This window comes from Bison bison, unplaced genomic scaffold (genome assembly GCF_000754665.1).
Source record: "Bison bison bison isolate TAMUID 2011002044 unplaced genomic scaffold, Bison_UMD1.0 scf7180017864492, whole genome shotgun sequence".
Classification (NCBI taxonomy): Eukaryota; Metazoa; Chordata; class Mammalia; order Artiodactyla; family Bovidae; genus Bison; species Bison bison.
Window position 1 is genome coordinate 11766660 of NW_011495051.1, and position 23391 is coordinate 11790050.

The window sequence follows — 23391 nt, forward strand, 5'->3', positions numbered from 1 at the left end:
CTTAAAAAATGAAGGACTTCCTGTCATTTGTGACAGTATAGATGAAACTGGAGGGCTTTGGGCTCCAAAATCACTGCAGATGGTGACTGCAGCCATGAAGTTAAAAGATGCTTACTCCTTGGAAGGAAAGTTATGATCAACTTAGACAGCATATTAAAAAGCAGAGACATTACTTTGCCAACAAAGTTCTGTCTAGTCAAGGCTACGATTTTTCTAGTAGTCATGTATGGATGTGAGAGTTGGACTGTAAAGAAAGATGAGCATGGAAGAATCAATGCTTTTGAACTGTGGTGTTGGAAAAGACTTGAGAGTCCCTTGGACTGCAAGGAGATCCAACCAGTCCATCCTAAAGGAAATCAGTCCTGAATATTCATTGGAAGGACTGATGCTGAAGGTGAAACTCCAATACTTTGGCCACCTGATGCGAAGAACTGACTTATTTGAAAAGTCCCTGATGCTGGGAAAGATTGAAGGCAGGAGGAGAAGGGGACGACAGAGGATGATATGGTTGGATGGCATCACCGACTCAATGGACATGAGTTTCGGTAGGCTCTGGGAGTTGGTGATGGACAAGGAGGCCTGGCGTGCTGTGGTCCATGGGGTCGCAAAGAGTCGGACACGACTGAGCAACTGAACTGAGATGAAACTGGAGGCCATTATGCTAATGAAATAAGCCAGGCAAAGATAAATCCTGAATGATAATTATATGTGGAATCTAAAAGGAAAAGAGTAAACCTCACAGAAAGAGAGAGTAGAAAAGTGGTTGCCAGGGGCTGAAGGTGGGGAAAATAGGGAGAGATTGGTAAAAGGATAGCAACTTTCAGCTGTAGGATGAATACAGTCTGAGGATCTACTGTATAATGTAGTGACTGCAGTCAGTACTACTGCACTGTATAAGTGAAATTTGCTTAGAAAGTAGAAACTCAGTTCTCATTAAAAAAAAAAAAAAGATGAGGTACCAAATGTATTAACTAACATGATGCAAAGGATCCTTTTGCACTGCATATATCAAATCATCATAATAAATACTTTGAATCTCTTACAATTTTGTCAATTATACCACAATAAAACATAAAAAAAAGAGGTAATAAAGGTGAAATACTAACCCAGAATTATCTAGCTCAAAATGCTATACTCTTAATCACTACAATATTGTATCCCTCAATATGTTGTAACTATAAGATGCTTAACCCAAGCAAAACAAATAAATGGTATTTATTCTAACTCCAGCCCTTACTAGATACTAATTATGTAGTATACTTTACTTCTAACTACAATGGTATAAGGTGTAAATTCTTGCTAAAGAACATAAAAGTTCCTGTGGGCATCTGTAGGATAAACACAGCAGGAAATGAAATCTCTTACCTCCCAACCCAGAGTTGAATTCTTTATTTCTTTAATTCTTTATTTCCTCAATAATGCAGGAATAACACCTTTTCCACACTTGCACTGGGCATGGAAACCTGTATTTCCCTGGGTCTACTGAACCTCCACCTAGCTTCTCATCACCCTGGAATCACCATGCCAAAGATCATTTATTCCATTAATATAAATGATATAGAGATAGACGTAAGGGATATATGGAGAATATTGGAGGAGTCCAGACAACTTTCTGAGTTGCCTAAGGCCTCCACTCTCAGAATAAATTTTAGATTTCCAAAAATAAAGAGCAATGTTTGGAAATAAAATTAAAAATGAGGCTAACAACATCTTCAATTAACCAAGTAGTTATTATGGGCCAGACTATCTACTAGGCACATGATGAACATTGGTGATCAACTTTCTGCAGTCCTTCAAAGCATGTAATATTATTTCTATTTCATATAAAGGTTACTGACTTGCCCAAGATCACTTAGGTAGTCTACAAGAAAATGAGACCAAGTTTCAATGGTCAAAATGGTAAGGGACATTATAATTAGAAGATTATGGCTAATCAAATAAAAATATTCAAAACTGTCCTAATATAATGTTAGGATTTCTTTAGAGTAACTTGGATGCTCTATGAATACAATAATTGTAGACCTTATAATCTCTTTAACTGTTAATAATACAAATCTACTTTACTATTCTTGGTGACAAGGAGCTAACCACTCATGATGCAGCTTCTTCAGTTTTTTAACAGCTCCAGGGGTGAAATGCAGGAACACCTTATAGCCTTCAGTGTCATCTAGTTCCAACTGGGGGTATAAAGCAGCACAAGTAGCCACTGTTCTTGACAAATGGATACAATTTCAGTTTTTCAAAATATGAGTGTCAGATTCATTCATTGTACCAGATAGATCTGTCAAGTGGCTTTGCCCACTTACTAATGGATGGTACAGTGCAGACACATGCTGGGTCATTGAAAGGACTCATTGTCACCTCATTGATACTGTCATTAGGATCATTGGTATTGGCATTTTGTCTCACCATGACTTTGAGGACTATGTGGGGATATCCAAGTCTCCAGAGCACAGATCGATCACCTCTGTTCATTCCCAGAGGGGACCAAGGATGAATTCCTGGACTTCTGAGTCTACTCATCCTCCCTGGAAACACATACTAGACAGGCTTACTGGGTCAAGTAGGAGCCCCAGAGTTTAAATTTCTAGTTGTTTTTGAGGAAACAGAGGCTGTGCCTCACTCTCATAAACCCTCACTTCTTGCTGTCAGCCTATCCTGGCCTTTTCTTGCTGATATTAGTATTTCATGCTAAAAATTAATTTTGTTTATCTGACGGTGGTCACACAACCTCAAATGCCATTTTTTTTACAAATAAGGCCACCACCAGAGGAGTGTAATTTAGGGCCTTTTCTTCTGCCGACCCCACCTACCCTATAAAATCTTCCATTTTTGCATTGTGGAGACTATCGTCCCTTTCCAAGGGGATAGATTCTTTCCGACCACAAGGTGAAGTAAGGACTGACATTTCCATCTTGCCCAGAAGGAAATACATTGATTACGAAATGCAAGAGAATGACTGATTCTGCACATTTGTTGTTTTCATTAAAGGGTTTTTGAACAGACTCAAAAATGTTAAAGTTCAACACACACAAAATAAAAGTTAGTAAGTTAAAGGAAAAAAACTGCATTTATAACAAACAAAATCAACACACTGATATGTAAAAGATTGTTATAAATCAATGATGAAAAATGGATAAAAGTCTTGCTGCTGCTGCTAAGTCGCTTCAGTCGTGTCCGACTCTGTGCGACCCCATAGATGGCAGCCCACCAGGCTCCCCCATCCCTGGGATTCTTCAGGCAAGAACACCGGAGTGGGTTGCCATTTCCTTCTCCAAAGCATGAAAGTGAAAAGTGAAAGTGAAGTCGCTCAGTCGTGTCTGACCCTCAGCGACCCCATGGACTGCAGTCTACCAGGCTCCTCTGTCCATGTGATTTTCCAGGCAAGAGTACTGGAGTGGGGTGCCATTGCCTTGTACATGTACACATGTATACATATATGTTTGCATGTATTACATGTATATACACCACACACATACTTAATCCAGTCTCAGACCAATCCCTCATTGTGGTAGAAACAACCAGCTGTTGACTACATCTTAGCCAGCTCCTCTAGATTGGCGAGGCATCACTAGGACCAAGCCAGGAATGATATTCTCCATGTTCACTTGCATCTGGGTATAGTTTTGTTCTAAAGAATGTGACCAGAGGTGACATGCAGAGTTTATATCTGAAGGGCAATGAGTTGATAAGTGTAGCTTGCAACTTCCCATCTCCTTTCCCTTTTAGGACAAATGTAGAGCTACATGATGAAGGTGGTGAGTCCCTGAAAACACTGAGCAGAAAACTGACCCTCAGACCGCCAAAGTCCATATTGAACTTCTGAATGAGTAAGAAATGAACTTTTGATGTGTTGCTCCACTGAGGTCTAAAGTTTATTACTTAGTTTAACTAATGCATTTTTTCTTTAAACCTCATTTGCCTGTAAAATATCTGTAAAATAAAATAAGTTTCTTCCAGTGCTTATTCTCTTTCTTGGTTGTGTAATTCTCAGAAAGATTGGATGTATTTTACCTTTTTAGTTAGTAATTTTTTTTTTCCCACAAAGACTGGTTCTTCAAGATATGGAGAAGTCACAGCAGGCCAGTTGCTTTAGTTTCAGATGGCTGAGGTCACATAAGAGATGAGAAGAAGGGTGAGGACCCAGAGAACACTTCTGACCAAAGAGAGAGTGAGAGACGACGTGCTGAAGAATGTTTAGTAATAACGAATTCAGATGGGAGAAATGGATGGCACTGGAAAGGAAATTTTGTGAAAACATATAGCAAAGACGTGAAATGCCTTTTTGTCCCTAAATGGATTTTATTTCAAAGAGATGCATATCGCTTGTACGTGTACCATAAAACTTCTCTGTCCACTTCTAGAATTTTCTAAATCCCGACAGGATATCTGCAGAAAGAGGCTATTAATCCAAGATAATCAACTCCGAGTTACTAAATTAAGATAGAAATGTCCTTTACCTTGAACAGTTTTCAAAGAGATTTTAGAAGAAAGGAGCTCTCCAGGGGGTTGTGTAATTATATAACTGTACCCTTTCTAAGAGGCTATTTACAGATAAGTAATGTTTCCTCTCCATTCTTTAAAGTAAAATATATGAAAAAATAGTTTGGGGATAATATTTGTTTGAGGGAGGAAATATGTGCAGACACTGCTAATCAATGCCACTCTTCTCTTATTCCTCAGTATCAGAGTCCTGGTTTAGGAGACCCCATTACCTTTAAGGCTACGGTGGCCATTTAAAGCCCTAGCTGATATATCTCTAAGAGGAAGTCTGCTGATCATTTGTGGCAAGTAATTTGCTCCCTGATTTAGACACTTCCTTTTTTTTTTTAATATTACTTAATTTCTTTTTCACTTTTCTTTCTTCCTGCTCAGATGGTTGGAACACTCTTAGAGATTCTGGAGTCCCTTTGAAACTATGTGGACCACAGGGACATGCTAGAGATGTGATAGCTGGAATATCCAAGCAACTCAGTCCCCCACTGACATTGCTCAGCAGCTGGACAAACACTGTAGGGACTGTATCCAAACTCCCAGCTACACGTAGAAAGTAAGACAAGTCATTCATCCACTTTTTGTTAGTTACAAACTGATAGGGAATTCTAACCTTGGGTTTCTAGAACCCTTCTCAGTACCCCACAGTCATACTCCTGTTCCAGACTCCTGATAAGTAGACTTGCTTAGAGTAGATGTGTGGGGAGGGCTCATTCTTCTGGAAGTCCTGATACTTCCTCCCCCCACTGCTGCCACACACACACACACAAATAATAGTATTTATGTGCACTCGTCCTTCTATCTACACTCAGAGACCAGTGTCCCAGGAAGCCTTCAGTGACAACATTTTACCCCTCTCTACATGCAGAACAGTTAAGGGTGTGGGCTCTGGAATCTGACTTCCTAGACTTGAATTCTTAACCTGTTACTTACCAGTTTAGGACTCAGGCAAAATAATTGCCTCCTCTGGATTCTCTAATAAACAGGAACACTAAGTAGCACCTATGTGCTTTAGTGAAAGGATTAAATGAGCAAATGTAGGTAAAATTCTGATAACTTTTCTTGGGTCTACCAATTCTAGCTACTGATTTTACCTTTGGCTAATTTGAAGCAAAGCCCCTCTGCTCTCCTATGGTTCTCTGTGCCTGTCTCATTCACAACACATACCATCCCATACTGCAGAGTTTTGAAAGGTGGTTCTCAGTATGTGCCCCCTGGGCCAATAATATCAGCCCCATCCGGAAACTGGTTAGAACTCTGGCACTGGACCTCAGCAATCTGTGTCACGATAACACTCTCAGGTGAATTCGATACACACTGAAGGTTGATGACAACTGAGAACATCTGTCTGAGACTCTCCCAAATGCATTTACCAAAAGGAGAGTTATGGGACTTTACACCTGATCAGTTGGAGAAGGGATCTTGTAATCTCCCTGGTTAACATGCCTGTTATGACTCTTCAGCACGTTAATGTTTGAGAATTGCTGCTATTTTGAACATGTGATTCACTTGTTTTCCTCCCTGCCCCTGGTGACTTTGCTTCCTTGCAAGAAAGGTTTGTGAATGCTTTTTGCTGTTATCTGCATTATTGTTTTTATTATGCTAATTCTAGAATCTCTAGTATATACAGCAATTTCAGGCACAGAGTAGTGGCTCAATAAATAGACATCCCAAAAGTCTTAGTAGAACTTAAACATGAATTCCTTCAGGGAGAGGGAAAATTGTCATTATATGCAGATAATATGGTACAATATACAGAAAACCCTAAAGACACCACACAAAAAGTACAAGAACTGATGACTGATTTCAGCAAGGTAAAAGGATACAAGATTAACATACAGAAATAGGTTGCATTTCTTTGCACCAACAATGAAATATCAGAAAAGGGATATAAATATAAAGAAATGATACCTTTTAAAATCACAACCCCAGAAATAAAATTCCAATGAGGTGAATGATTTATATGCTGAAAACTATAAAACATTAATAAAGGAAATTGAAAATGATTCAAAGAAATGGAAAGACATCCCATGCTCTTGGATTGGAAGAATTAATATTGTTAAAATGGCCATACTACCCAAAGTAATCTACAGATTTAATGTAATCCCTATCAAATCACCCATGACATTTTCACAGAACTAGAATAAATAATCCTGAGTAATATGGAATCATAAAAGGCCTATAATTGCCAAAGTAATCCTGAAGAAAAAGAACAAGGCAGAAGGCATCACCAGCCCAGACTTCAGACAATACTACAAAGCTACACTAATCAAAACAGTGTAGCATTAGCACAAAAATAGACATAAATAAACCAGAAATGAACTCACATACCCACAGCCAATTAACCTTCAACAAAGGAGGTAAGAATATACAATGGGAAAAAGATGGTCTCTTCAGCAAGCGGTGTTGAAAAAGTTGTAAATCAATGAAGTTAGAATACACACTTTCACCATGAATGAAAATAAACTCGAAATGGCTTAAAGACTTAAACATAAGACAGGAAATCATAAAACTCATTGAAGAGAACATAGGCAAAACAATCTCTGACATAAATTGTACCAATGTTTTCTTGGGTCAGTGTCCCAGGGCAATAGAGATAAAAACAAACAAACAAAAAAAAGGGACATAATGAAGCTTACAAGTTTTTGCACAGCAAAGAAAACTGCAAACAAAACTAAAAGACAACCTACACAATGGGAGAAAATATTTGCAAACAATGCAACTGATAAGGCTTAATTTTCAAAATACACAAATAGCTTATACATCTTGACAACATAAAAACAAAACCCAATCAAAAAATGAACAGAAGACCTAAATAGACATTTCTTCTCTAAAGAGGAATACAGATGAAAACATGCTCAGCATCACTAATTATCAGGGAAATGCAAATCAAAACTACAGTGAGGCACCACCTTACAGCAGTCAGAATGGCCATCATTAAAAAGTCCACAAATAACAAACGCTGGAGAGGGTGTGGACAAACGGAAACCCTCCTACACTGTTGGTAGAGTGGTAAGTTGGTGCAACCACTGTGGAAAACAGTATGGAGATTCCTCATAAAACTAAAAATAGAGTTGCCATGTGACTCAGGAATCTCACCCCTGAGCATGTACCCAGAAAAAAGTCTATCTGAAAAGATAACCTGCACCCATGCTCATAGCAGCACTCTTCACAATAGCCAAGATATGGAAGCAACCTAAATGTCTACTGACAGATGAATGCAGAAAGAAGATGTGGTACATACATGCAACGGAATACTACTCAGCCATAAAAAAGAATGCAGTGATCCCACTTGTAGGAACAAAGATGCGATGAGATTATCATACTAAGTGAAGTAAATCAGAAAGAGAAAGAAAAACAATATATGATATTACTTATATGTGGAATCTAAAATATAACATAAATTAACCTCTCTATGAAACAGAATCAGGGATATAGAGAGCAGACTGTTGGTTGCCAAGGGGGAGGGTCGGGGGGAAGGATGGATTGGGAGTTTGGGATTAGCTTATGCAAACTATTATATATAGGATGGATAAACAACAAGGCCCTACTGTAGAGCACAGGGAACTAACTCTATTCAGTATCCTATGATAAAACATAATAGAAAATAATAGGAAAAAGAATGTGTGTGTGTGTGTGTGTGTGTGTATATATATGTATAGCTGAGTCACTTTATATCAGTAATTAACACATTATACATCAATAAAAATAAATTATATTTTTAAAAGATTAATTCCTTCAGAAGAAGTACTATACATTCATAAAAAAGCACCATTGTAAAGTTTAAAATTTTGAATTTCTTCACCACTTCCTTAGTTTTGATCATCTTAAATAACATATTTTAATATTGACTTTTTAAAATAAAATTTGTTTTCCTAGTTGCTATCCTTAGATAGAAATAGATAATACAATTAAATATTTATTTTCCAGAAGTCTCAAAAATATAAGGGAAATGAAGGTAATTATACCTTTACATGGTTTTGGGGGCATGTTTCTAATTCTATTACTTCTGATGATATTAAATATCAAAACTGTACTAAGACATTTGAGACACACTGTATAAATATTAAATGAATTTAATTTTGTGTAAAAGCAGTAGAAATATTTTCTTCAGCAAATGTATTATATATATAATAACCACAACCATAAATTTACCAAAAAAAGCAACTTATTGAATTAAATCTGATTGGTTATTTCCCTGCTGTATGAATCTGCTAATAATTTCATTTGCTACCTGCTAACAGAAGAACATAGAAATACATCCTCAAAATTTAAATTTAAGTATATCTTCAATTTTAAATCATTCATATGTATGAACAAGTATATACACATATATAACAATTGCTCATATATATATATGGACAATCATAAATTAAAAAATGTGTACCTGGTGGCATTTTCCCCTAAGATTTCTAAAGAATGCCACTGTCTACTATAGGCAGTGGTATGTCAGTCTACTTTAAAAGTGGTTTAATTAGCATATTTGAGAAACCATTGGTTAGCCAATGATATATTTATTGGGGGAGGCTCTAGTAACTATATATATTTAACAGTATATATATATACTAAATATATTTAACAGTATATATATATATATTATAAATATATTAAATATATATATTAAATACATTGTCAAGAGCTTATCCATAGAAGAGATAAGAATGTATCTATTTAGTCTGTGAAACATAGTAGTGGTGGCTGGCAGGTAGCTGCAGGCTGATAACATATGCTACGCATACACATGTATAACCAACAAGCCCAGGATTGCATCCACTTTCTATATCCAAATCCAAAGCCTTCATATCATTAATTGCAGGCAAAATGGTAAGGTTCATTTGTACTGTTACACCATGGGTTCAAGAGGCCTGTGAACTAATGTGAGTATGTCTTAGTTTTATCAGTGGGGGACAAACCAGGCTTCCATCACCAAGACCCCATCTGTACAGTGCAAGGCTTCTCTGAAGCTGTGGGAGAGTCTATAGAACGGGAGCTCACTCCACTGTGAGGCCTAAAATGTCTTTGCACAGAGAGAATATCCAATGTACCCTGAGGGAATGAATGAGTGACTTGGTGTCATAAAACAGGCTTATTTAAGGAAAATTCCATTTAACAGGCTGGTATTTCTCCTATCCATCAACTGTTAAGACTGTAAATCATATGAAAATTTAATTCTAAAAACTTAGAGGTGAGGAAATTTTAGAAGCTATCTACTCTCAGAGTTTTACAACTTTAATTTAGTGGTAAAAATCACGAAAAGTGCTTTAGAAGTCAGAGACCCAAGTCCAAAATCCATATTTTAATGAGCAAATAACTTGCTGAGTCTAGGCTCCATGCATGTGCTCTATAAGATACCATAATAATACATACTTTCATTGAATGACTACCCGGGGATTAAATGACACAATCCATTAGCAATGGTCAACTAGGTAATTTTCACCTACTAACCATTCAAGACCTTAGACCACACGCATAGGGGAGAGATGAAAATAATACTCAGGCACTGACTCGTTTCCTTGTGGCCTCAGTGGTCATAATGACTTTTTTCCATTCAGTTTATTCTCTTCTCACTAAGACTAAGAAGGAGGAGGTGAACAAATTAGGATAAACATTTTGAAATTGGTTTTATACTCCTTGAAAGAATGGAATTATAGAATTTTTAAAAAATTCATGAGTTCTGCAGAATATGATAAAACGTTAGTTTTTTATGTTAGTTCTCTACAAAACCAATTCATGGCCTTAAGATGTGCTTTCCCACTGAACCCCATCAATACCAGGCTCGAATATCATTGTAAGTGGAAAAGTCAACAAGATGCAACCAAAAAGCTAAGTTATAAGCCAGTGAAGCCACACAGGTTTGATAGAGAAAATTCAGATGTATCATTCTATGTAAAAATAAGGTGATATGAAGAACTTAAACTAAAAGATATTACCTGAAGATCCATAACCTCTATAATAATCCTATAAAAAGTAACCTTCTAGAAATGTATTTAGATGGCTTTTCTGACAGGAAAGTACTTTCTATATAACTTTTAATGTAGTATTGATGAGAACAATTCAACAAAATTCAAACAAATATCTGCAGATGTCCTTTAAGAAGAAAAGCAGAGTGAGATGTTACAGGGGTGTAATTGGGCTTCAGGATGAGTAAGACTCTATACTTGACCCCGATAAACTCGCATTAGGTAGAGTGGCTGAGTCATGTACAGAATGTCAGAATTCAAAAAGGCCAAGGTAAATACCAAAAGGAACATGTGGGGAGTCTTAAGAAGGAACGAAAATATTGGTTAGTTCATTCTGGAAAGGCAAAAAGAGACTAGGCTGCCTTTGTCTTTGAAGAGGTCGCTTCTCCCTACTAGTCCTGACATCACAGTGGCATGGGCAATAGAGGAATATGGGGATTGAGAGTTGTTTCTACACTAACTAGAGTGGAGGGAAGCAGATTTTCTTCACCAGATGTAGTATGGATAGTATACTAATATTTAAGGGTTCTTGAAGTCAGAGAGAAAAGAGATTTGAATTCCCTGCCTCCATCTTTTGCTGTGGGTCAAGTTTCTTACATTTCCAACACCTCAGTGTCTTTATCTGAAAATTGGGGATGATGTCTCCTGAGGTGAGAATAACATGATATAGTGTATACAGAGGGCTAAACGTGGTGCCCAGCACACAGAAGGCACTCGGAAAGGGAGCACAGTGACAGCAATGGCAGTGATGATGGAGGCAGTGCTGTGTTGATTCCATCTCCAGAACACGCTCTGAATGGGAGAGTGTTAAAAGCACCTTTGGATTCATGAGGGTTTCTATAAAAGCAACACTTGATAAATGTTAGCTGGTTGTCCAAGTGTTTATGTGCAATTTAAGAAAAGAATGGGCCTAGGATTTGGTCAGCTACTTAACAATATTAAGAGTGGTAGTAGTCAATGAAGTTACAACTTACTAAGTTCTTACTAGATGCAAAACAGTGTACTGAACACTTTAAAAAGGATTTTTCACTTATTACAACAAGGCTATATGATAGGTCCTGATAATGTCACTGCTCTCTTTCAGATTGAAGTTCAGGCTTATATAGGACTTACAAAAACACCTAAGGTCCCATTGCCAGCCTAATGGAAGTGAGTTTAAACCTAGCCTGTCTGACTTGTTCTTAATCACTACAGTAGGAAATTAAGCATGCTGCCCTTTGCCTGATTCTCCATCTGAATCCTGAATATTTCCCTTAGCCCCTGAGTGAAGATGTCTTGAATATTTCTGTCTCTTTGACCTCACTTGGCTTCAACATCCAACTTCTCAAAACAGGGATTGTTTCAATGAACAGCAATGAATGCAGGGTCGAGGTTCAGTCACCTTGATGACTAGGGGTCAGAATCAGTGAAAGAAAATGCTCTGTGACAAGCCTACCTTCATACAGAAACAAGAAAGGAATGAAAGGGGACAGAAGATAACAGAATAAGGGTATAGGAAAAATAGTACCTGGCATTGTGATAATAACAATAATACTGATAATAACAACTTTAGTGTGCTCCAGGCATTGTATTAAGCGCTTGGCATAGGTAACTTCATTTTAAACTTGAGAACCATCCTATAATGATAGAATGTTATTATCATCATTTTATAAATAGGGATACCGAGGTTCAGGTAATCAGGTAAATTTTCCAAGCTCGTACGGTTAGTAAATGGAAAGTCAGGATCTGAACTAACATCTACATTCCTAACCATCATGCTATAACCATTATGCATAACAAAAAATTCCAATAATACTCCCCCATAACCTACTGCTACACTCCAGACTTAAATAGTCCAAGATCAAGAAAGAGGACAGTTGGAGTTACCACTCTTAAGTGCATTTCAATCTTTTCAAAACAATGTAGTTACTCACAAGATGCAGTCCCTGTGATAATCTTCTCAACCAATCATCAAGAAACAGGAAGCAAAGGTTCGAGTAACAGCATGTTCCTACTTATGAGGACGATGGGACAGTATGGTTGACGCTGGGCTTAACTGTTCCAGAAAATGTGATCAAAGTAGGCACAAATGCTGATATATCTCCCCCACTCACCAAAGCCAACAGCGAAATTTCATTTCCATATTACTCTTCATAGTTTAACCCTACTTGTGCCTGTCATTCATCCTCTGGCCTCTTCCTGTCTCCATTTCTGTACAAAAAGCTGCTACACTGCTGCTCTCCGATATGGAAAGGGTGTGTTAGGAGAGGGAGCCATGGTACCTCAACATCTATTTTTTTTTTCCATCTTAATTCTATTATGCCAACTCCACTGAACTTAATTATAGTGAATACAGAATTAGACAATTACCCTCTGTTCTATTCTTCAGATGGTATATTTTGATAAAATTTACTACATTCTGTTCTCTCCTTGAACACTAGATGAACACTAGAAATGGATGTGTTGATGTAAAATTTGTTATAATTACAATTAAAATATAGCTTACATAATGATAGTGTTAACATAAAATTATAGATGTGTAGAGACAACGTGGTCATGCATTTTTTAGTATAAGTACATGCCTAGACCAATAGCTGCTAGTGGAATGAATATGGAAGAGAATTTTGGTTAAGCCACAAAGTCGGTTTAAGGATTTGCAGATAGCTAAGGGGAACTCAGAGAGGCCCGGCGTGCTGCAGTTCATGAGGTCGCAAAGATCAGACGTGACTGGGCGACCGAACAACAACAATAAGGGGAACTCAAAACCAGTAAGATAATATTTCCCCTGTCATGTTTCAATTGCACAGTGAAGGGAAAATGTGCAATGTCTGGCAAAATTGTTCAAAGTAGGGACCCAAATGGAAATGACAAGTACAATTTTCCCTTGAATATATGAGTAAATGCTTAGATTCTCATTTATCAGTGATACAAATTTTCAAGTGAGTTTGATGGATCATAAAACAATAATTATATATAAGGGTATATAAGACTGCATTGATCTGGATAGTTCAGAATTACTTCTATTTAAAGAGGTACTCTATTACAACTAACTTAAATGTTACAAGACACAGTTTCAAGTACACTAGCAGTGAAAATTTGGAGACTGAAAGGTTTATTCTAAACCTTTGTAGTCATGGTGTCTTAACTAAAACAACTGTGTCACAAATATTATTACTAATAAAATAACTGTGACAACATTTTATTCAGTTTTACTGTAAAAACAAACAATAAAACCTATAGGTATTTCATTTCAGACTGCTATTTTAGCTAAGAGTTGTTAAAAGTGTTGAGAAGACAGTGTTAACTACATCACTTCATTTTATCTTTAAAATAGTGCTTCCATGTAATTGTTCTTAATATCTCCATTTTAGTAAAATGTATTTCTAGCTTAGACCTTTCATGAGAACTGTAGACTTGTGTACCTGACTCTGTGTTCAGCATCTCTACTTGGGTGTCAAGAAAAATATTGTCTTATACCTCCAGAACCTTTAATCCCCTAACGTATGCTCTACCCTAAACTTTTTCCATTTTATGTGATAGTAACCACACCTTTCTAGTTGTGCAGGCACTAAATCTTGATTTCACCCTTGACCCCTTTTTCTCCATTCTCACACTTAATCTACCAGGAAATGCTGTCACAATCTCCCCGATGCACCACTTCTGAGAGCACTGGCCATCAACATCCCGGCACATGGACCTCATGGAGGCTATAATCGCCTCCTGAGAGGCTCCCTGATTCTGCTCTCTCCCTCTTCCTCAAGACCACAGATAGAGTTATGCTTGTCAGACAAGAGACAGATCACGCCACACCTTTGCTAAAATCCTGCCTCTGGCTGCCTACATTTAGAGTAAAAGACAAAATGCATGTGATGGTCTCCCAGGACTTACTCAGTTCGTCTGACCTCAAGTCCTCCTGCTGCGCCTTCCTCCCCACTGACTAAGTCAGCGGGGCGGCCTCCTTGATAGTCCTCCAACCTGCCAGGCATATTTATGCCTCAGAGTTTGGGCACCGGCTGTTCCTGCTTCCAGGGAATGCCCCCACCCTAATCCATTCTGACCACTCCCTCACTTCAAGTCTTGGCTCAAATGTCAACTTATGAAATCCAGCCTGACTACCCTATTTAAAAATAGAACCCACCTGTACACCCCTCTAGCATTCCCAACCAAGGCTCTTCAGTGGCTTCAAATTCTTTTCTTCATCCCATAGAATCCATCAACTTGTGACAAAGCATAGAATTTATTTATAACATCCATCTGTTATCAATAAGAGCACAAGAAAAGAAAGGTGGGGGGAGAGAGAGAAACGCATAAAGGCTCTTGTCTAATTTACTCATTTACTATGTCCAAGCATGTAAAACAGTGCACAAGGAAGATGCTTAGTAAGTATTTCTGGAAAATATATAGATGGGGAAACTAGTAAGTAGTAAAGCTCAAAAAGTTTAAGTGATTTCCTCAAGGTTCTACAGCTAGAAAAGGGTCACCATGGAATTCACACTTGGGGATGGCTGACTTCAAATCTGTTAGTCTCTCTGCTAAGTACACCAAGTCCATGCAATGAATGATACGTTTTAACCAGCACCATGGAAATTCTCAGTCCACTGAGTAGTACTGATAAAATGTTCTCTCTCTCTCTCTCTACATATATATATATATACACACACATATACACAGATAGATATTGATTTAAACAAAGGAAACAGAAGAGTAGAATTCATCATGGATTATTATTGTAATTTTACAGTAGACTTAACAATAATGACATTCAAGTAACAATGATATTTAATGACAGCATAATAATAATAATAAAACAATAGCACTTAAACGTATTAAACATGAATCACATGCTCAACTCGATGCTAAACTATTTCCATGTGTATCTTGTGCTATCTGTATGATTATTCTTTCAGACATGCTTTATGCATAACTCCATCAGGCACACTTCTCTTGTTCCCATTTCAAAGATAAGGAAATTAAAGAGAGATGTGGTATCTGTTTGATCAAGATGAGGTTGGTAATAAGTCATGAGTATGAATTTTAATTCAGGTCTATCTAACTCTAGAATTTGATTCTTAATCTCTACATGAAAATTCTGATAATTCCTTTGATAAAAGCATGTTTTCTCCTGGAAAACATCCCCCATTATGTCTGCCTGTGCTAATACCTTCAGAACACAATCAAGTTTAAAACATGATAAAAATGTTTAAACAGCGCTTTAACAAATAGAAGTATTTTCAACTGAAGAATAACACAAAAAGGTAGGCTGAGCCCTCTGAAGTGGCTCCATTGCTATCTTCCATCCAGAATGAGAAAAGGAATCAACAGCCTCAGAGCAAATAAAGCACAAAACCCAGAGATGGAAGACTCTGTAAATGACCAATTATAAGACTATTAAGGTGCAGCACTTTCATAGACAAAATAATCCATTAGACTGGAAACTCTCCTACCCTTCATTTCACGGCCCACACAAACATTAATGTTGCATTTATTAGGATATACTTCCCGTGCTCTATCAACCTGACTTCCAGAAATTGTATTAATACAGTCCTCTCGCATTGCACATATATCTGAATGATGGATTCCCTCACTTGAAGTTTATAGAAAGAGTGGAGTGAATGAAATAAAGTTTAGGAAGAACTATCATAATCCATAATGAATGGGCACTGAATCAGGACAAGAAGAAACATCTTTTCTCATTTATTTGTATGAAAAGTCTACTATATATTTATTACCTCTGCACAGGGCTACCTGTTGAATAATGGGAAACAAGCATGTGTTCTTTGGAGATAAGGATTTGTGTGCTTAAGTTTCTATGGGTGCCCAGAATTAATCTTGCTAAAGAAATGAAATAAAATGTTAGATTTGGTTAAGCAATTAGCAACTTTGATATCTTTAAATCACTACAGTTTCAGGGTAGGCAAATCTATGATTATTTTAAGCACTTCTTGGTGCAACAGCTGAGCAGTGCTCATAGTCACTACCAACCGACACACTGTCAGACAAATCTAAGATGAATCTAGCCTTTGCCACTTACTAGCTAGGTGACTTTGGACTATGAGAATCACTTTCTTCAGACTTACAATGTGATTATACGTCCTTTGCAGAACTACGGTCAGAACTAAACAAACATGACACAGTGGCTCACAGTAAGAACTCCAATGAGTACTGTGGTCACTGCTAGTAATATTGAAAAGAAATTAGAACTTCTCATAAAGGGAGATATGTTTCCTTTATCATTGTAATTTCATATCATTTTACTTTTGACTTTATAACTTAATAACTTGATCCAAGAAACATTTGGCAGTAAATATAACTGAAAGAAAATTACTTGTCAAGCATGAAATACTATAATATTAAGTGTGCAGGCACAATACTCTTCTCAGGTAATTATTTAGCCTGCAAAAATAGGTTATTGTCTTCTTTTTAATTAAGTACATTGAACATATATATTTGCTGTGCCAATTGGCAAAAGGTTCATTAATTTATTAGTCTAACTACATGTTGCATAAATGTCTTCTAAACATAATCACATGTGTATTTTAGTTGTTGGGAAAATGTATTTGAGAGTGTTCTTTTTTTTGACTAATTTAAAACAGGGTGAGAAGCAGAGCAGGCTTAATGTACTTGGTACTCTAGTATGCCATGAAAATGCTTCTGTGCTCTGAAGACATCAGCAAAAGATCTGCTTAAATGATAAGAATCAACTATTGTTCTAAAGCTTCCAAACAAGAGGGCTTACATCAGAAGTATTTGCTCTCTTTCTCAGCTGCATCAAGATGGGAAATACATGGTCACAGATACTTAAAAGTGAAGTTGCTCAGTCGTGTCTGACTCTTTGCAACACCATGGACTGTAGCCTACCAGGCTCCTCCGTCCACGGGATTTTCCAGGCAAGGGTACTGGAGTGGGTTGCCATTTCCTTCTCCATAAAGCTTAAAGGTAAAACAATAAATGTTGGATAGAGTTGGGGAGGATGCAAAGTTTCATATATCTCAAACCTGGGCTATAAGGATTTTCCTGAAACAAAATATCAGTTATTATTTTTTGTCTAAGGAATGTCAATAAGCAAACTTGACATTAATGAAGATTAGCTCTTTTAGCTATGATGCTTTCAGCTGAACACGGCTGAAAACAAACTCAAAATCATCAAAGGAAATTTGAAAACAGAAACAAACAAGAACAACCTCAAGGGACAAGTACTGGAAATTCAGGGGTGCTGCCAAATATTCAGACAAAGTTGGATTTGGGAGTTCCAGAGTATCAACAGAATTCCAGCTTTCTCTCCATCACTCAGCCCTGCTTACCTCTGCAAGACTTTATGTTACAGAAGGTCTCTTCTTGTGCTGGATGATCACTGGGAGTCCCAGAGACATGGCTCCTTAGCTTAGAAATTCCACAGAGAAAAGAATTTTTTTCCTCATCCTTCTTTGAGAGAAATCTCAAGGAGGAGTCCGAGAGACTTAGATGCCCACACATGAACCAATCACCTGCTGTGACTCATCCCCAGGGCCAGAGAGGAGGCAGGATGTCATTATCTGGCAGTTCTCCAAGAAAAGCCTGCTGTTTTTGCAAGATGAAAGGGGAGAGGACATGGATAATGAAAACTGTATCAGCTTCTGTAAAATCCACAGTCCCCACTCCCTGCCCTGTGTCATATGACCACGTAGGAAGCTGACCCAGGAGGCAATTTTTCCTGCAATAGCCTTGATACATATGACTAAGGCACACACTGGTAGAAGAACACAAGAAAAAGTTTGAGTGGTGAAATCAGCTAGACTAATATTAGCTAAAATAGCTGTGTGAAAAGATCATTAAAAAGTTGCCCCAAACTCACTCAAAGTTCAAAGCTGGAGCTGGAAATACGACATCATGGAGCTTGGACAAGAACAGATTTTCTCCAAACTAAACTGTGACACAGAGATTAGAAACGTCAGTACGTTTTTTTTAAATAAATATCTGATGAGAAAAATGAGGCCTGGAAAAACTGAATGACCTAAGGTAACACAGCTAATTAATGGCAGGATTGAGACTAGAGTACACTTTGTGTAATTGACTGTGGTCTTTTAAATCCATGATACAACTTCTATCTGTAACAAAGAGAGCATTTATAATCTGCTAAATCCTAAATGTTTGTGAAATTGAAGTAAGCCATTATCTCAGTAATTCTTGAAGAAAAAAAAATATCCAAAGACTTTTTAATTGTATAAGTATATATATGCATGTATATGTGTGTGTTTATATATATATATGTATGTGTGTGTGTGTGTGTGTGTGTATATATATATACATAAAATACTTGTGGAGGTATCTTCAGATATAGTATGTGCCTGTCTCTATTCCTTCCCTTTCTGCTCTTTTAAAAAATGCCCCTTTAAAAATTGCCCACTCACCATCTGTTAGGTAAATTTGCCGAAACACAGTAAATGTGGAGACAGAAATTGTTATAGAGACTCTTCCAAATGGCACTGACACCTATATCTGTGAATTTTTTTTAAGAGTAAGAGTTTTTTTTTTTTTTTATTCCCACTATAGTAACACCACATTATCCTAGGTGCCCAGTTCTATCAATTACATAAGCTGCAGAAAGAGAGAGAGAAAGAAAGGAGCAAGAAAACCTTGTACTTATGTATAAAATGCTGCCCCCAAAGTTTGAGATTATATTCAAGCATCAATGAGCAGAAGGAAAACACAAATTTACAAATGCATTTCATTTACGGTACCAGGGCCTCAGGTTTAGATTTGCAATATGCTTCCACAAGGGTCAAGTTGACCACTTTGTTCTATCTAGTTGCCCCTGAGAGGACAAAACAACCGAAACAGATGCCATTCAATCCCAAGTCTACAGCTTAGACCACGTCACTGAACATGAAATATTGTTCATTCAGAGTCAGGACACAGCAAGAGTAATTTATACTCTCAGAGTGTTTGCTCTCAAGTCAATAGCAGAGAAGCCTTGAATAAAAACGTTCCCATTACTTTCCACTATAATATATCTTACTTATAGCCCATGAAACAGTGGTCAGGGGAGATTTATTTTTTGGACATCACATTATGTAAGCTCTTCACTTTTAAGCCATCCCCCACTCTGTGATCATTTTTTAAAAATATGTTACTCATAGTCAATATTAATTTACATTTAATCTTTCTTAGCATTAGGAGAGTATTATTTTGTACAGGCTCAGAAACAAATCTCTAGAAATGCCTCCCTGATGCTTCTTTCAGGCTGAAAATGCATTGCAGGGCTGTTGCAGTGACTTAATTCTAGTTGGCAGAGCCCTGGCCACACACTAATTTCATTAGCCTCAAATTCCTGGATTTGAAAGATCCACTGGGTATGATTCCTGTGCTCTGACATGTCACTGACTAACCAACACAGTGTGCATACAGAGGAGAGAGAGCACTCACTCAGCTCTGGCCCACCAGCAGGCAGAGGAGGATTCCAAGTCAGAGACACTATTTACATCTGAGTACTCAATCTTGCCCTGGTCCTCATTTTCATGAAAGAACTTCATTCCAGGCTTTGCTGGCAGCTGCAGCATTTGTTACATCTATTACTATCTTCTTACTCCTTCCCCCAACCCTCAGTACTTAGCATCCCCATTTAAGTCACTAAGTATTCCTTCCCCCCACCTAGAAGTTTATCTCACCATAAATTTTTATCTCAAGTGATCGGTTTGGCATATTCCCCCACAGCAACCCACAGTGACCAGGCAAAAGAAAACTTGAATCTCTGGAGAACTAAGAATTCAATCATTTAGAGGAGTTTCTTTTATATAGGACAATCTTAATTGAGCTGAACTCTGCAATCCCAGAGAAGACTGCACCCACCATTCTTGTCCTCTCTCCCCAAAGTGACTGTGCCTTTGAACAATGGGTCTGTGTTCCACTGTTTTCTCTATTCATTTTGCAGTTTTACAGAGGCTGGGAAACTGGGGGTTGGACTTGCACGCCATGAGTTTCTAAGATCACATGCAAGAAAAAAAAAAAAAGGCTACTGGAAGAGACTGTCGAAATCTCTCTCTATATATTTAAACATGGGCAATGGTTAACTGGGATGGCCACACCAACGCTTATACCGAGCTCAAAGCACAAGCTACAAGTTGCTGCGTCCCTCCTACTATCAGCCTCTTCTCAATAAATACAGGTGAAAACTGGGGGTTCTTTTCCCTCTGCTGTTTAGTCCAACATGAATAGCTGTAATTTGCGAATTAGAGGAAAATGACAGTGTTTTCTCTGAATGGTTTTGGTCCCAACCCACACTGCTAACACTGGCATTCAGTTCCTTTCCTTCCCAGCCCAGGGAATGGGGGAACTAAGCACAAGGCAAGCGTTTTCTTTTCTTGCAACGGCCTCAGGTCCACACACCAGAGAAGGAATCAGCTCCCCCTGGAATCTTTTTCAGCAAACACAATCCGTGAGCCTAGTCTGCAAGCTCTCTCTTGACTTTAAGATTTCACTCTGTTTCAGACATGCAGGCCGATCTGCAGTATTGCCCAAGCTCTGAGGGAAGAGAGAAATAGGCAGTAAAATAATTAATAAAAGAAAAAAATGTCAAAGAGCAAATGGGCCTTCAAATCCCAGAGCTCCAGTTAAAATTCTGTGAGTCACCTCTGTGGTTTTCAGGCGACCTCTGGCCTCATCCTCCTTACAGGACTGCCTCCTCAGGTTCTCTGGCTTAATCTCAGAGGTAAAGGAATTGCTTCTGGGTTTTGCTTACAACAATTCAGGCTCTTCTTGAACGCATCAACTCAAAGTGAAGGCTTCCTCCCCAAGCACTTTAGGGTTTGCAAACATCTAGAGATCTTTGTGATGGCATCCTGGGGAGGGACTAAGGATGCTCACAGGATCAGAGGGTCCATATCAGGTTGCAGCTTTGGACAGGCACCCCTCTTACTGGCACAAACACAAACTTCATACTCCTGGGAGCAGACGGAGGTGATGGCTGCACTCTCACCCAGAGTCCCCTCCAGAAACCCAACACCCTTAGGGAAAGGCATTTGAGAGGGAGCCAACTCTCTAGACAGGGTGAGCATAAGGGTCAGACAGAAGATCTTCAGAAGGGATTGAGGGAGTTTGGATACTATCAGGCAGGGAGAGAGCTGTGCATTTAAAAAAAAAAAATGTCACTTCCAGATAGAGATGAACAACGACAACAACAAACCTTGGAAATAAAGGTAGAGAAAGAGAAGAGAGGCAGAAATTGAAAGGGGGGATTAAAAATAGAGGAGGGGGAAAAAAGCACGGAGAAAGAGACACGAGGAGAGAAAGAGAGACAGTGAGAAAGACAGAGAAACAAGGAAAAGGGAACCCATAGTCACGCGGACCCTGAAATTCAATTTTTTAATTCACAGCCATCCATTTATACCCAGTGCAGCGCACGAGCCCTGGGGCTGAGGCTCCGGGAGCAGGCGGCGAGAGAGAGCACTGCAGTAGACTAACCAACCCATCACTCAGCTGCCCCATCCGCCTTCTCCCATTTTCGCCGTCGCCCTCTTGCACCCCAGCAGGAGGAACGCCCAGCCTTGCTCATCGCACCCTACTGCCTCCCTCCAGGTGCCTTCTCGCCTGCCTCTGAGAATCGTCCTCAAAGCCCAGGATTGGGTTGGGGGGTTGCGTTAGGGAGGTCGTGGGAAAGGATGGGCGGAGGGAGGAGACAGAGAAAGCTATTTTGTTTCGCAGTTAGCATGAGCTCATCTCTGGGCTCCGAAAGGCAAGAGTAGAAAGCTGATCGCCCAGCTCCTGCCAGTGGCTGGATTGCAAATGCAATTTAGACGGTGCAAACTGCCCAGAGCAAATCACTTGGGGGTCACGTCTGTGGGTGGCCTCTCCCCACTTGGGGGCCGTCCCCCTCGTCTTCTGCCCCATGCCTTCTCAAAGACAGGCTACAGGTCGGGAAATCCGACCTGGGAGAAATGGGCAATTAACATTCAGATGCAGGTGAAGACCTAGCCCTCGGTCTAAGAAGTGCCTCCCTAATCTTTTCTCGACATTTTCCTGGGGAGCTGCGTCTTGCCGGGTGGCATGGGACTGGGAAGCTGGGAGTTGAGAAATGCCCAGTTTCGAGGCGTCTTCTCATCTTTCAAATTCCTTGCGCTTAACCGGCTCTCACAGGAGCCTGGCACTTTTACGAGCCAGTTTTTGGACCATATTTCACTCAAATGCAAACCCATTTAAATCATCGCCTTGTTTTTCGCAGATTGCTTCTTGTAAATGGGGCCATAAATCCAGGATGTCAAGCCGGATGGAGTGGAGCGCGGACAGGGGAGAGATGAAAGGGAAATGAACCCAACGGGGAAAGTACCTCCTCGCGTGGGGCGGGAGGGATTCGGCAGGATCTCCAGGGTGGCAATGAGCGAAGGCTGACCTGACCCCGCGCCCCTCAAGTCCTAGCCAGTGGTTTTTTTAGAATTAAGAGCGCGGGGAGCTACAGCGCGCTCTGCCCCAGTGGGAGCGCCCCCCTACCTGGAAAAGCCTCAGGATGTTGGCTACCATGATGGAGACCGAACTCCCCGAAGCCCCAATCACTCCAACTACTTTCTCAGGCTTGACGAAAACTGGAGGCTCGCCGTTGGTGCAGCGCACGTCGGAGGTGTCCTTCTGGATGAGCGCCTGGACGAAAGTGAGCGACTGTTCGAGCGCGTAAGTGTCCCTGGAACAAGTGTCCAGGATCCGCGCGCCCAGCGTCACGTTGGGCAGCAGGTTGGGATCGCTGTTGATCTGGTCCAGGGCGTAGAGCATCGCTTCCAGCCTGTGGATCCCGTTCTCCCTCTTGATGTCGCCGCAGGGCACTCCGCTGGGACCCTTCGCGTGCACCGGGAACAGCCCCCCGAGGGTGACGGCCCCCTCGATCCGGATGGAGTGCGGGGCGCACATCTCCTGGCCGCGCGCCGCCGCCGCCAGCGCGCACAGGAGCACCTCCAGCACGCAGCAGGGGAACTCCATCAAAGTCAGGACGCGGAGC

At 39.5% G+C, this 23391-nt stretch overlaps 1 protein-coding gene across 2 annotated transcripts in view; it reads right to left on the bottom strand.

The window, feature by feature from the left end:
- GRM7 (glutamate receptor, metabotropic 7) overlaps positions 1 to 23385 on the bottom strand; it is a 942809-nt gene extending 919424 nt beyond the window's left edge. The window contains exon 1 of one of the 2 annotated variants that reach the window (XM_010828418.1): positions 22893 to 23385. In XM_010828418.1, coding sequence (XP_010826720.1) covers positions 22893 to 23372 — 480 coding nt within the window. In that variant the 5' untranslated portion in view covers positions 23373 to 23385. The remainder of the gene's footprint in view (positions 1 to 22892) is intronic. The other variant, XM_010828417.1, reaches the window with a different exon arrangement.
- Between the last annotated feature and the right edge of the window lie 6 nt (positions 23386 to 23391).